Source organism: Sesamum indicum, linkage group LG4 (assembly GCF_000512975.1).
Source record: "Sesamum indicum cultivar Zhongzhi No. 13 linkage group LG4, S_indicum_v1.0, whole genome shotgun sequence".
Taxonomy (NCBI): domain Eukaryota; kingdom Viridiplantae; phylum Streptophyta; class Magnoliopsida; order Lamiales; family Pedaliaceae; genus Sesamum; species Sesamum indicum.
This window is the reverse complement of record NC_026148.1, coordinates 3047517-3062461: the sequence shown is the minus strand read 5'-3', so window position 1 is coordinate 3062461 and position 14945 is coordinate 3047517. Positions and strand designations below refer to the sequence as shown.

The 14945-nt window shown below is 31.7% G+C and overlaps 1 protein-coding gene across 4 annotated transcripts; it reads left to right on the top strand.

The window, feature by feature from the left end:
* Positions 10830 to 14741, top strand: LOC105159888 (pentatricopeptide repeat-containing protein At2g35030, mitochondrial). Of its 4 annotated transcripts, none has more exons than XM_011077100.2 (4): positions 10830 to 13017; positions 13724 to 13857; positions 14015 to 14064; positions 14258 to 14741. In XM_011077100.2, the coding sequence occupies exon 1, from the start codon at positions 10917 to 10919 to the stop codon at positions 12885 to 12887; it is 1971 nt and encodes a 656-aa protein (XP_011075402.1). In that variant the 5' UTR covers positions 10830 to 10916; the 3' UTR covers positions 12888 to 13017; positions 13724 to 13857; positions 14015 to 14064; positions 14258 to 14741. The 4 variants fall into 4 exon arrangements, with proteins under 4 accessions (XP_011075402.1, XP_020548996.1, XP_020548997.1 ...); XM_020693337.1 differs by having other exon boundaries at positions 10830 to 13468; XM_020693338.1 differs by having other exon boundaries at positions 10830 to 13857; positions 14021 to 14064.

Genomic DNA, 14945 nt, shown 5'->3' with positions numbered 1-14945 from the left:
ATAAGAGGATAAATCCTCATCAAGCATAACGGTCTTATTCTCTTACCTAGTTAGTGAATCTCTCCTACTAAAAATGGCACGTGCCCTGCACATTAATAGTATGTGTTGCACGATGCAATAAGTATATGAAAAATTGAGTGAATTATGAAAATACATGCAATAATAGTCAAATAAAATTTTGAAATCCATATAACAAAGCAAAAGAAGAAGAAAAATTCTCAACAATGTTAGAAGAGTAAAGCTTTCAACATATTTTCCTAAAAGATAAAACTACAAAATTAATCAAAATAAGATAGTTAAATATTTTGCTTTTCATTATAACCACTAAGGAAAATATGTTAATTAATTCATATACCTTTTTTTTTAATTTTAAGTTCTGACAATGTGATTCTCTTGAAATTTGTTTCTTCGCAAACAAATAATTGTAATTCTTTTTCACGAACACATCGTTGCAAATATGACTTAGTTTTAGGTTTTTTACTTTGACCACCTTGAAAATTTTCTCCTTTTCAAGCAAGCAATTTTTATTGTTTTGTCAATAACAGAACGGGAAATCAACTGATTAAAACAACATCAAGTACGAGAAAAACTTAACATCGAAAGTACTTGCTTTATTTAAATAAGACTAGATATAATCGTCTTTCAATAAAAGTTTAAAATATCAAGCAATTTGTTGACTTGCTTTGTTAACAATACAAAGGAAAATCAACTGATTAAAACAACATTAAGCGCCAAAATTGCTTGCTTTGTTTACAACAAAACGGAAAATCAATTGATTAAAACAACATTAAATGCCACAAGAATTTGACATCGTAAGTACTTGTTTTATTTTAAACAAGACTAAATAACAACACATGCCATTTGCATTCATTTTGAGGTTTTAGATATATTTTTTTGTCATCATATTCACCAAATTTTTTACTAAAAGTGACACGTGCTCTGCACATTAATGGTATGTATTGCACGATGCAATAAATTAAGAGTATACAAAAAATTGAGTGAATTATGGAAATACATATAGTAATAGTCAAATAAAATCTTGAAATCTATATAACAAAGCAAAAGATGAAGAAAAATTCTAAACAATGTTAGAAGATTAAAGCTTTCAACATACTTTCATAAATGATAAAACTACAAAAATTAATCAAAATAAGATAGTTAAATATTTTGCCTTTCATTATAACCACTAACGAAAATGTGTTAATTAATTCATATACCGTTTTTTTGTTATTTTATTTTAAGTTTTGACCGAAAAAATATCATATATGTGCATATGTGAAAAATATCACATCACATAACCCTTAAATATCACATGTACATGGCATGTGATGTTTTTTTAACAAAAAAACTTGATTGACAAAATAATTATAAATGACAAAGTACAAAATTTTATAAAGTTGAGATGATAAGTTGATATAAGAAAAAGATTAAATGCCAAAGTATTAAAATAATCATAATTTGGATGACAAAATAAAACTGATCCTAAATTTTAATCATTCATTTTATATATTTCTATTGACCCTATAAAATTGTGAAAGCGTGCAATTAATTTAATTGCCTAAAAAGAAATAATTTATGGAAGATGGGTAGAGAAACAAACTTACAAGTCACAAAATAAGTTAATATACTCCTCTTGATTATTTTTCTACCTGAAATATGTTGAAGAGTGAAAAAGAAATAGTAACGTGCATTATTTGTTCACTTATTTTGGATTGAGAAGGGATCAAACATATTTTGTTACGTTTATTTGTTATACGTGATTTCTTGTTGTTCCTTACCATGCTACAAAATTAATTATTAGAGGAATGAATTAATTAGAAGAAAATATGAACTTTGAAACTTCTAAAAAGTAATATTTATATTTTAATATTTTATTAAAAGACGATCATATCTAGCCTTAGTTAAATAAATCAAGTACTTATGATGTCAAATTCTTATACTTCTTTCAAGTTGTTTTAATCAATTGATTTCTCATTCAGTTGTTAACAAAGTAATAAAATTGCTCGCTTGAAAAGGAGAACTACTCAAAGTGGTCAACAATACAAGTAAAATACAAATTAAATACACTATCGCTATATCTTGATTTATTTTTTTGAGTGCTTTGGTTTCTCTTGTTACTGTTTCTTTCTTTCTTTTTTTTTGGGATTGGTGGTCGTGAAGATGGATTGTCGGGTTTTGGAAATGAAACTTTGATATGCTAAGAATTTGAAGAATGTCAACCTCATTTCAAAAATTGATGTCTACACGATCGTTTCCATCTCTAGTGGGGGACCTTTGGGGTGAAACTAGAAGCAAAAGATTAGAATACTGACAGATCACAAAGGTTGCACCAAACCCACGTGGGATTTCTTGATAAAGTTCATGGTGGAGTAGGCGGCGATGTAGCGTAATCTCCTCACTATCAATATGAAGCTTATGTGCAAGAGGATGAGGAAGAAACCTATTCTGTCATAAATGATACAAAACAATGGGAAAATGAGAAAAGATGATTAAAAATAAACCCAATTGGGCTTAAAAGTAAAAATAATAGTCCAACAAGAAAAAAAAAATTGACCCAAACATTTTTTTTATTTTGGGTTATCTCCAAGAAGACCCAGAAATAGATCCAAAACACTTGGAATGACTTTCTTGTTATGTACATAATAATAATTGTTTGTCTTAGTTTTAATTTGAAGGTTATTGGCATGTTAGAGTGCAAATAGTACTATCAGTGGGTAGGCCTAGGCCTTACCCACCCAACCCTAGATCAAATAGATCTCCAGACCCAAAAGCATTTTAACAGTCCAATTTTTCAAATCAAGTCAGACACAGACCCATTTTCTTTTTTTATAATTAATCAAATTAAACTAAATCCAAAACTTTACGGAGAGAAATCAAACTATCTGGGCATTGTTACTAATGTTGAGAGAAATTAATTTTATTGTAATGTGGTATTAAGAGAGATGAGAACACAAAGTATAAAACAAGAAAACTCAAATTTACTCCCAACACAAACATAAATACACACGCTAGCACATGCAAACACACACACACAAGACCTCCATGGAAAAAGGGAAAGCCAAAGAATCCACTGGAAAAGGTAACACAAACCGTTGATTTGTTGAGATTGTATTTGGAATTCTGGATTGCAATCTTGATACATTATTGATGACATGGCTGGGATTGCCCTTTCCATCCCAATTCCTATTCTATCGCAAATGGGGTAGAAGGGTTTGGGCTAGCTGTGGAGGTGGGCGGTGCTTGCAACGGCGAAGGTGTCGGGGGTGGAGGGTAGAGCGAGTGGACTGAAGAATAGTGCTGAGCAATTTTAGTTGGTGAGAGTTCTAGAAGAGTGGTTTATGGAATTGGGGAAAATTGGGTACCGTTAAAATGGGTAATAACGAGTATATTACCTAATTCAGACCCAATTATTTTAATTTAATGCGTCTAGCCACGAGTTAAAAGTATGGGTCTGGGCATGGGCATTATTAGCCCATTGATATGCCTAAATACAAATGTTGTTATTAATAATTCATGATATTAATCTCATATACTTATATTGGTTTACTTCCAACTATATTACATTATCAGCTCGTACAACACGTCTGATAGATGGTTATCTTACTAATATATATATATATATATATATATATATATGAACCCTGTAAAATGTTTAAAAGCATTGAATTAAATTTAATGGTTCAAAAGAAATAGTTTGTGAAGATGACTAGAGAAACAAACTTACAAGTAAAAAAAACAAAGAAGTTAGTATACGAATCTTGATTATTTTTAAAACTTGCAATATGTCGATGTCGAACAGTGAAAATAAAATAATCACGTATGCTTGTTGTTCACTTATTCCAATTAGGATGGGATTAGACATATTTAACTATCTATATTTGGTTCTAGGTGATTTCTTCTTGTTCCTTAACATTAATTAAAATTATTTGTTGGTTGAACAAATCAATTGTGAACTTTTAAACTTGTAAAAAATGATACTAATATTTTAGTATTTATTGAAAGACAATTATATCTAGTCTTATTCAAATAAAGCAAGTATTTATGATATGTCAAATTCTTCTAGCACTTGATTAATTGCTTGCTTGGAAAGGACAAAATTTTCGAGATGGTCATAAGAAAGATATCTATAAGTCATATTCGGAATCAATTGTTTGCAAAAATAAATTATAATTATTTATTTGCAATGAAATAAATTATAAGAGAATCACATAATCAAAACTTAATAAATAATGGTATATGAATTAAGCAGTTCAGTTAGTGGTAATGAAAAGAAACATATTCAATTATCTTATTTTGATTAATGTTTGTAGTTTTATCTTTTAAGTCAAAGTAATTGAGGAAGAAAATATGTTAAAAACTTTACTCCTCTGACATGGGTTGAGAATATTTTTGTTTTTAGTCTTTTGCTTTGTTATTTAGATTTTAAGAATTTATTTGACTGTGATTACATGTACTACATAATTCACGTAATTTCTTATATATTTTTAATTTATTATATCGTGCAACACGTGCCATTACAAGTCATTAATGTGCAGAGCACGTGTCATTTCTAGTACCAAAATTTGGTGCATATGATCATAGAAAGTACGTCTAAGACCTCAAAAAGAATGCAATACATGTTTCCATCTTTGACATAGATATGACTAAGAGATTTCTTGCTCTTCCAAACTCTTTTTACAATTATTTTTTATCTTAAATTTGATCGTGCTTGTTAATGCATAAATTTCAATAATTCATTTTATATATCTCTATTGAACCCATAAATTTTTTGAAAGTATGCAATTAAAAAATTAAGTGAAAGATGTCCCTTTTTAGTCTTATTTAAAAAAAAAAAAAAACATATGGTGTCAAATTCTTCTAGCTCTTGATGTTGTTTTTTAATCAATTTTGATTTCCCATTCCGTTGTTAGCAGAGCAAGCAATTTTGTTTGTTTGCTTTGTTAACAACAGAACGGGAAATCAACTGATTAAAACAACATCAAGCGCCATAAAAATTTGATATTGTAAGTACTTGATTTATTTAAATAAGACTAAATAACAACATATGCCATTTGCATTTATTTTGAGGTTTTAGATTTACTTTTTATCATCATATTCATCGATTTGTATCCGATTATATTATTCAATCAACACGTGCTCCCACGTGCAACAAATGTTATCATATTAATATATATATTATTATATATATATATATATTTCTATGAACTCTATAAAAAAAATAAAAGTGTTCAATTAAATTTTATTACTTGAAAATTAATAATTTGTGAAGATGACTAGAGAACAAATTTACAAGTCAACAAAATTAGTTAATATGCTCATCTTGCTTATTTATTTTATTTGCAATATGTCGAAGAGGGAAAGTGAAATAGTAATGTAGTTTTGTTGTTCACTTAATTCTAATTGATTCAGAGGGGATTTAATATATTTTTTTACTTCAATTTTTTTCATGTGATATTTTGTTGATCCTTACTATCATTCAAAATTATTTTTTGCTAGGCAGAATTAATTAGAAGGACATATGAACCTTCAAACTTGTAAAAAATAATATTTATGTTTTAAACTTTCATTGAAATGCGGTCATATCTACTCTTGTTTAAATAAAGCAAGTACTTACCATGCTAAATTTTTTTCGCGCTTGATGTTGTTTTAATCAGTTGATTTTCCGTTCTGTTGGTAACAAAGCAATAAAAATTGCTTGCTTGGAAAGGAGAAAATTTTCAAGGTGGTGCAAGTATTAAGAAACTGAAAACTAAGTCATCTTTGGAATGATTTATTTGTGAAGAAGAATTATAATTATTTGTTCGAGAAGAAACATATTTTAGGAGAATCACATAGTCAAATTTTATTTGACTATTATTGCATGTATTTTCATAATTCATGCAATCTCTTGTATACTTTTTAGTCTATTGCATCGTGCAACACATGCCATCACGTGCCATTAATGTGCAGACATGTGCGGTTTTTAGTAAAAAAATTAGGTGAATATGATGACAAAAAGTATATCTAGAACCTCAAAATGAATGCAAATAACATATGTTGTTATTTAGTCTTATTTTAATTAATATTAAAGCAAGTACTTATGATGTCAAATTCCTATGGCGCTTGACGTGGTTTTAATCAGTTGATTTCCCGTTCTGTTGTTAACAAAGCAAGCTAACAAAAGTGCTTGATTTGTTAACAATAAAACAGAAAATCAACTGATTAAAACAACATCAAGCGCCATGTATAAGAATTTGACATCATACATATTTTTTAAAAATAAGACTACATATGATCGTCTTTCACTTAATTAATTGCACGGTTTCAAAATTTTTATGGGTTGAATAGAAATATATAAAATGAACGATTGAAATTTATGCATTTACAAGTATGATGAAATTTCATATTGAAATAAACTTGAAAAAAGAGTTTGAAAGAGCAACAAATCTCTTGGTCATATCTATGTCAAAGACGGAAATATATATGACATTCATTTTGAGGTTTTAGATATATTTTTTGTCATCGTATTCACCAACTTTTTTTTTACTAGAGATGACACATGCTAAAATTATCGACCATGTTAGAAGAGTAAAGTTTTCAACATATTTCCCTCCTCAATAATTCACCTAAATAATAAACTACAAACATTAATCAAAATGAGATAATTAGATATATTGCATTTATTTACCACTAACAAAAATGTGTTAATTCATATACCATTGTTTTTAAAGTTTTCATCATGTGATTCTCCTAAAATTTGCTTTTTTGCAAACAAATAATCATAATTCTTCTTCACAAACAAATGATTCCAACTATGACTTAATTTTAGGTTTTTTTGTTATGACCCCCTTAAAAAATTTCCCCTTTTTAAGCAAGCAATTTTGATTGCTTTGTTAAGTAGAACGGGAATTCAACTGATTAACAACCTTTGGTTTTGTAATATTTTGATATTTTCTTTTTTAATACTTTTAGGAGAATAAGATAGGAATATTTCAGCTGCGTGAAAACATTCGCTTTAAGTGAATTTAGATCGGTGTGAAATTCTAACTTCATATCTCAATTTTAAGAAAAACATAAATTAAAAAAAACCCCAAAATCTTCAACAACTAGAAATTTTCCCAACCAAGGGCCCAGGACTTGGGGGGGGGGTAGCAACATTTATTGAGGAAATGTTTGATATTGTTACTTGATTTATGGAGGTGGTTGTGGGGGGTGAAAGTGGTGGGCAACACAAGGGAGTTGGGACGACCGGTTGAGGGCAGCGGTTGTCTTGGGGAGCGAAGGAGTTGCCCGATGGGGGCGTTGGGTGCGATGGTGGTGGGAAGTGGCGAAGGAGGTGGGCTCCAGGGTGTTGGAAGCGAAGGTAGTGGCGCAGCGGCTGGAGGTGGGCGGCAACGAAGGAGGTGGGTTGTGGGGTGTTGGGCGCCAAGGTGGTGGTTCAGTTGGAATATTGTTTTTCTTTCTTAAAATTAGGATGTGAAATTATAATTTTACCCCGATCTAAATCTACTTAAAGCGCACGTTTTCACGCAGTCGAGATATTTTCATTTTATTCCCCTAAAAATAAATAAAAGGGCAAAATGCTACAAAACCCAAAGGATGGGCGGTCGATTGTTAAAAAAATATGATTAGAGGGAAAAGTGCAAAACTCCTTATATGTTGGGAGAGTGTTTGTTATTAACCATTGATAATATATATACAAATATATATTAGTAAAATAACACATCTATCGCACATGGGAGCACCTGTTGATTGCATAATATAGTTAGGCACAAATCAATACAAATACATGAGAATATACATGAGTTGTGAAAAACAACAAAGAGGAGCTGACTCACTTTCTCGGTATGCGATTGGAGGACCATCGAGGAATTTGTCTTGGACTTCCCTCAATTCTAGGACGAGCTAAGAAAGAGGTTCTCAAAGGTACCAGAGACAAAATATGGAAGAAACTTTGTGCTAGAAAGAGAAATGCTTATCACAGGCAGGAAAATCGATTATGGTGAAAGTAGTTTTAGATATACTTTTTGTCATCATATTCATTTTGAGATTTTATGTATACTTTTTGTCATCATATTCATTTTGAGGTTTTAGATATACTTTTTGTCGTCATATTCACAAATTTTTATACTAGAAATGACACGTGCTCTGCACATTTATGGCACGTGATGGCATGTATTGCATGATACAATTAACTAAAAGTACATGAGAGATTGCGTGAATTATGAAAATATATAAAATAATAGTCAAATAAATTCTTAAAATCTATATAACAAAGCAAAACAAGGAAAAAATTCTCGATCATATTAGAAGAGTAAAATATTTCAATATACTTTCCTCAATTAATTCTACCAAAATGATAAAACTACAAACATTGATCAAAATAAGATAATTAAATATATTGCTTTTCATTACCACTCAAGAAAATGTGTTAATTAATTCACAGACCATTTTTTTTTAAAGTTTTGACCATGTGATTCTCCTAAAATTTGTTTCTTCACAAACAAATAATTATAAATTTTCTTTACAAACAAATAATTCTGAATATGACTTAGTTTTATTCCTTTTCAAGCAAGCAATTTTTATTATTTTTTTAATAACAGAACGAGAAATCAACTGATTAAATGAATATCAAGCACGAGAAAGTTTTGACATCGTAAGTACTTACTTTATTTAAATAAGACTGGATATGATCGTCTTTCACTAAAAGTTTAAAACATGAAAATGAACTTTTACAAGTCTGAAAGTTCACGTTTCCTTCTAATTAATTTCTTCCTAGCCGAAAATAATTTTGTTTGATGGTAAAGATTAACCAAAACATCACAAAGATAAATTAGAAGTAAAAAAATATGTTGGACCCCATCTGAATTAGAATTAAATGAACAACAAAAATACATTACTATTTTATTTTTTTTCTCTTCGACACATTGCAAATAAAACAAATACGAACTTATTTTTTTGACTTGTGAGTTTGTTTCTCTAGACATCTTCACAAATTATTTATTTTTAATTAATTAAATTTAATTGAAAACTTTCAAATTTTGTATAGGGTTAATAGAAATATATAAAATGAACAATATATATATTGATTCCATCCTAATTCAAATTAAGTGCACCACAAATTAACACATGTTGCTGTTTTATGTTTACTTTTTGACATTTCCGACGTCGGGGGAAAAAAGAAAAGCAACATAATAATATTAACTTATTTTTAACCTATAAGTTTGTTTCCCTAATCACACAAATGATTTCTTTTCAAACAATTAAATTTAATTGCACACTTTATTTTTTTATAAGTTAATAAAAATATATAAAATGAATAATTAAAATATATGCATAATCGTAGTATGAAATTAGAAATACAAGTATATTTGACAAACATCATCAAGTATAATTAAGACAGTTTTACAATATTATATATATAAAAGAATACATCTATTGCACGTGGCGATATGTGCAAATTAAATAATGTAGGCAGACACAAACCAGTGAATATAGATGAGAATACACATGAATTATAAATCTATTTCTGAGCCATCTTGGAGATAACTTAAAATAGATGAACGTTTGGGTCAGTTTGTGTTCTTTGTTTTGGGGGCTATTTTCAATTGTTTAAGCCTTATTTGCATTATGTTAATGTATATCTCGTCTCTGGCAGAATACGTTTCTCCCTCACCTTCTTGCACATAAGCTTCAAATCGAGTGGTGCGGCGGTTTTGTTATAAAGCCGCCTCCTCCATCATGAACTTCATTGGGAAATCCCACGCGGGTTGGTGCTGCCTTCGCAATCTGTCAGTGCTGGTTTTTTGCCGCGAATTCTTACCCCCACTGGAGATGGAAACGATGGCGTACATATCCATTTTGAAAATGAAGTTGACCTTCTTCAAATCCTTGGCATATCGTAGTCTCTAACAGTCCATCTTTACCGCATAAATCCCATGAAATAGAAGCAGTAACATAACAAAACAAGAACCCAAAAAATAATTTCAAACATAGTAATCATGTTTTTAATTTATATTAATTTAACTTCTATAGTTGGTCACCTTAAGTATCTGTGATTTTCAAGTGAAATTTTTTTATTGCTACGTTAATAATTGAATGGGAAATCAATTTATTAAAGCAACATCAAGTGCTATAAGAATTTGACATCGTAAGTACTTGCTTTATTAACTAAGAATAGATATGATTCTCTTTTAATAAAATATTAAACACAAATATTACTTTTAACAAGTTGGAAAATTGATGTTTTCTTCTAATTAAATTATTTCATTTAACAAGTCATCTTGATAAATTATTTCTTTTGATGCAATTGAACGCTTTCAAATTTTTTATAAAGTTAATAAAAATATATAAAATGAATGATTGAGATTTATGTATTGACAAGTACGATCAAATTTAAGATGGAAATAGAATTACAAAAAGAGTTTGAGATAGTTAGAATCTATTGATCGTATTTATGTCAAAGACGGGAATATGTATGGCATTCATTTGAGGTTTTAAACATACTTATTTTCATCATATTCACCAACTTTGTTTACTAGAAATGAGACGTGCTCTGCACATTAATGGCATGTTTTGCACGATAAAGTATACGAGAAATTGAGTGAATTATGGAAATATATGTAATAATAGTTAAATAAATTCTTGAAATCTAAATAACAAAGCTAATATTTTTAACTAAAGCAATTTAAAATGCACTGCTACCAATTTTATAATAAGTTGGAAAATTAGATGCTAATTAAATTAATTAGTAATTAAGAGCATTCTTTGTAGTATTTAAGTTTATAAAAAATCATTAAACTAAACTACTTGACATTATAAAATTAATATGTTTGAGGCAATTATGCAATTAATGTATTTCTGAAGGTATAAAGTACTATATACTGTCATTGGGTTAGAGTATACGGATACTAACAGGATTTTTAGGTGAATCTGTTATGCTGACTTCCATTCGGGCATCAAGAACTCTGAGGCATGGTCTTAACGTCATCAAACCTACGCCATTATGCATGCACGTGTTAGGAGAAAGCTACATCAAGCTCCAAGATGCCCGCACTTTGAAACTTTATCACTCAATAGGTCGAACCCAGAAAAATTCAGATTTCTTTTTCCCGAGAGAAGATTACACACTCAAAAAAGATGTAGCTAAGGCAAATTGGATGATCACTAAGCTGTGTCAGGAGGGTTATATTTCTGAGGCACGTGAATTGTTCGAAGAAATGCCAGAGCGGGATGTGATTTCATGGACGGCTTTAATTTCGGGTTATGTAAAGTGTGGTCTGGTTAAAGAAGCTAGGGAGTTGTTTGATAGAGGTGATGCCGAGAAAAATGTGGTTACTTGGACAGCTATGATGTCCGGATACTGGAAAATAGGGAGAGTTTCTGAGGCTGAGAGGCTTTTTGATGAAATGCCTGATAAGAACGTGGTCGCTTGGAACACTATGATTGACGGGTATGTAAGAAGTGATAGGATTAAGCAGGCGCTCCACGTGTTCGAGAGGATGGAAGAGAGGAACGTTGTTTCTTGGAACATTGTGATCTCAGGTTTGGTAAACTGTGGAAGGGTTGAGGAGGCGAGGGAGTTTTTTGATCAAATGCCTATAGGGAATGTGATTTCTTGGACTATATTGATATCAGGATTTGCACGAAATGGGAGGGTTGACGAGGCTAGATTACTTTTTGATAGGATGCCTGAGCGGAATGTAGTCTCTTGGAATGCGATGATTAGTGGGTATGCACAAAATACGAGACTGGGTGAAGCATATAGTTTGTTTGAGAAAATGCCAGTAAAGGATGTGCAGTCATGGAATACAATGATCACTGGTTTTATTAAGAATGGTGAATTAGAAACAGGATGGGGGTTGTTTAATCAAATGCCAGGAAAGAATGTTATTTCCTGGACTGCAATGATAAGTGGGTGTGTGCAATATGGTAAAAGCGAAGAAGCATTGAAAATATTCTATTACATGAGCAGGGATAGAAAGGTGAAGCCTAATGAAGGGACTTTTGTGAGTGTTTTGGGGGCTTGTAGTGACTTAGCTGGTCTTAGTGAAGGGATGCAAGTTCACCAAGTAATTAGCAAGACTGTTTATCAGGAAAGTGAGTTCGTGATATCTGCACTAGTAAATATGTATTCAAAATGTGGAGAGCTGGTAATGGCTAGAAAAATGTTTGATGATGGGTTGGGATGCGAGAGGGATTTGGTCTGTTGGAATTCCATGATTGCTGCATATGCTCACCACGGATGTGGAAGAGAGGCAATAATGCTTTTCGAGGATATGCAAAACGTAGGTGTCAAACCAAATGATATTACGTATGTGGGATTGCTTTCTGCTTGCAGCCATGCTGGCCTGGTGCAGGAAGGGTTAAACTACTTTGAAGTGCTTTTGAGGGACAAGTCCATAAAAGTGAGAGAAGATCATTATACATGCACTATTGATCTCTATGGTCGAGCAGGAAGGCTCCAGGAGGCATTTGATTTGATAGAACAACTTCCACTTAAAGCATCAGCATATGCTTGGGGAACTCTTCTTTTGGGGTGTAATATCCATGGTAATGCTGATATAGGAAAACTGGTAGCAGACAAACTCTTGGATTTGGAGCCAGCAAATGCTGGCAGTTATGCGCTTCTATCGAATATATACACTACAAGTGGGAAGTGGAAAGAGGCTGAAATGTTGAGGTTGAAGATGAAGGATGGGCGCTTGAAGAAACAACCTGGTTGCAGTTGGATTGAAGTAGGGAACAAATTCCATGTGTTTATTGTTGGAGATAGATCTCATAGTGAAAGTGAAGCTATACATTCCTTGCTCTTAAATCTTCATAAGAAAATGAAGAAGATTGGTTTTTCACTATTTGACAATATTGTGATGGAAGAGATTTTTTCAGAGGATAATTTATTAATATAAGAATTCTGTCCATGCAAAAGGAGGGGTTGGTACTGGAAAATTGGATGACTAAATACTGAAAGTTCGGTATGGACAAACAGTAAGATTTTAGTGAACCCTTGCTGAGGTGACTCCAAAAGATGGCAACAAGGTGTACATTCTGATTCTTGTCATTTTGGAGCTTTAAGTATTGGTGGTATTTGTGCTGAAAATGAATTGTTTGGAAAAAAATGCATGGGCTATTGCTGGACTACAGAACCTTGAAAATGCATCTGGCTTGAATATTCCATTTCCTTTTGATGATCTTATCAACTGGTTGCTTGTATGAGATGATCTCTTAAAAAGAGTTAAAAACAGGAAGGAATAAAGTTGTTGGGCCATGTATTTTCTGGACCCAATTTGGTTCTGGCTGGAAGATACTCATACTCTAGCAATTGCTTATCTGCAAACATGGATGCCATGAATTTATTTTCAGTCAATCCCAAGAAAACTTCCTGGTGGAGGACCCTTGTCATTAGGACATAGAGCAAATTCTGATGCTAATTGGCTGGGCAAGGGACACATGCAGCAGTATGGTGTTAAAGGGCTGGTTCAGTCTCTCAGTATTCTCACTTCTCAATCCTCGTTGTCTTTCTCCTTCTCCCTCTGCTTTTCTACAGTAAAAAGCAAAGATTAATATTATTTATGCCTTCTGCACTGACAAACGAGATGACTGTATTTTGCTCCTTGCTATTATTGGCTGCCCCTTTTCAAACAGCGCTTTCAAACAATATTGGCTATACTTGTGCCCTTAAAGAAAAACGAAAATGAGTTTATTAAATATATACATTTCTCAGGGATAATGTTCTTGCTTTCAGGTTTTCTCCATATGAACTGGAACAAAATGCATGATGGTTGCTTACAGATTGGAGGAAGTGCACAAATTCGCATACATAGGTTGTCTGAGTGTGTGCATCGGATCCACACTGCAGATGTACGATTTCCATTGAGGGTCAGTAATTTTCTTCAATAATAAACCAAGACCCAAGAATTTGTTCATGTTCATTTATGCTAGCATGAGAGGTTCATTTCGAATTTTCAGTTTTTCATCAGAGAATTAGCAGATAGTAACTTAGTACATATATATTTCATGAAATTTCTTTCGACAGCAACAGGATACAGAGGGAAGCAGACAACAAAGCAGACTGTTGTTTATGTTGTAAGTGATAAGCTAATTTTGTCCCAAAAGAATATCTACGCAACCGTGCAATTCATGGTTGTGCAGTCTGTATTAAAATACTACCAGTATGTCAGTGTGAATCACATTTGGGTTAGTTATATAACAAATATATGCAGAGAAACTGTATGAATTATTTAACACTCTGGTGTGAACTTATTATTCTTCTCTGTAGGTATCAGCAGCGTATCTAAGAGTTGTTAATTAGGTGTGGGATCTGGGTGGCAATCCACTCCTTTCTTAATTGCTGTAAGTTCTCCCGAGCCATTTTAGTTTGTATTGGGTCCCAATGGTTGGAGTCTGAAAAAAACCAAGTTCATATGATTTCTCTTGCACTTGTTTGTAATTTTGAATTTAATAAAATATCAAAGTCGGACATTGGATGACGAGAAAAAGATAATATTATCGTTAGAAATGGTAAGAGTATCTAAACAGACGAAACTCTGTTTTTTATTTGGACCGTACCCGACTGCACTCCGACCTAATACATCGTCTTGGACCAGTAGGCCTCGATCACACTGACAATAAGTAATTAGATGAGAACACATATACCTATATTCATTTTGACGTATAAGATTACTTACAAAAGTTGGTAACATTTTGATATACTAAATGCCTATGCATTTAATATTTGGATGCGAATTCGTATATTGGGAAAAATAAGCTAATGATATGATTATTTCATTTAAATCTACAATGATATGTGAGTGAGGTAGCTGTGGTGGTGTGATCAACCTGTCATTACTTTATATTTTTTTTGTTTCCTTTGATGGAAGTCATAATTGTGGAGTTCACTAGTGGGTTGAGATGTTGGATCTCTTCTTTTTTGTGTCGTTATTCAGATTGTTTTTTTTTTTTTTTTT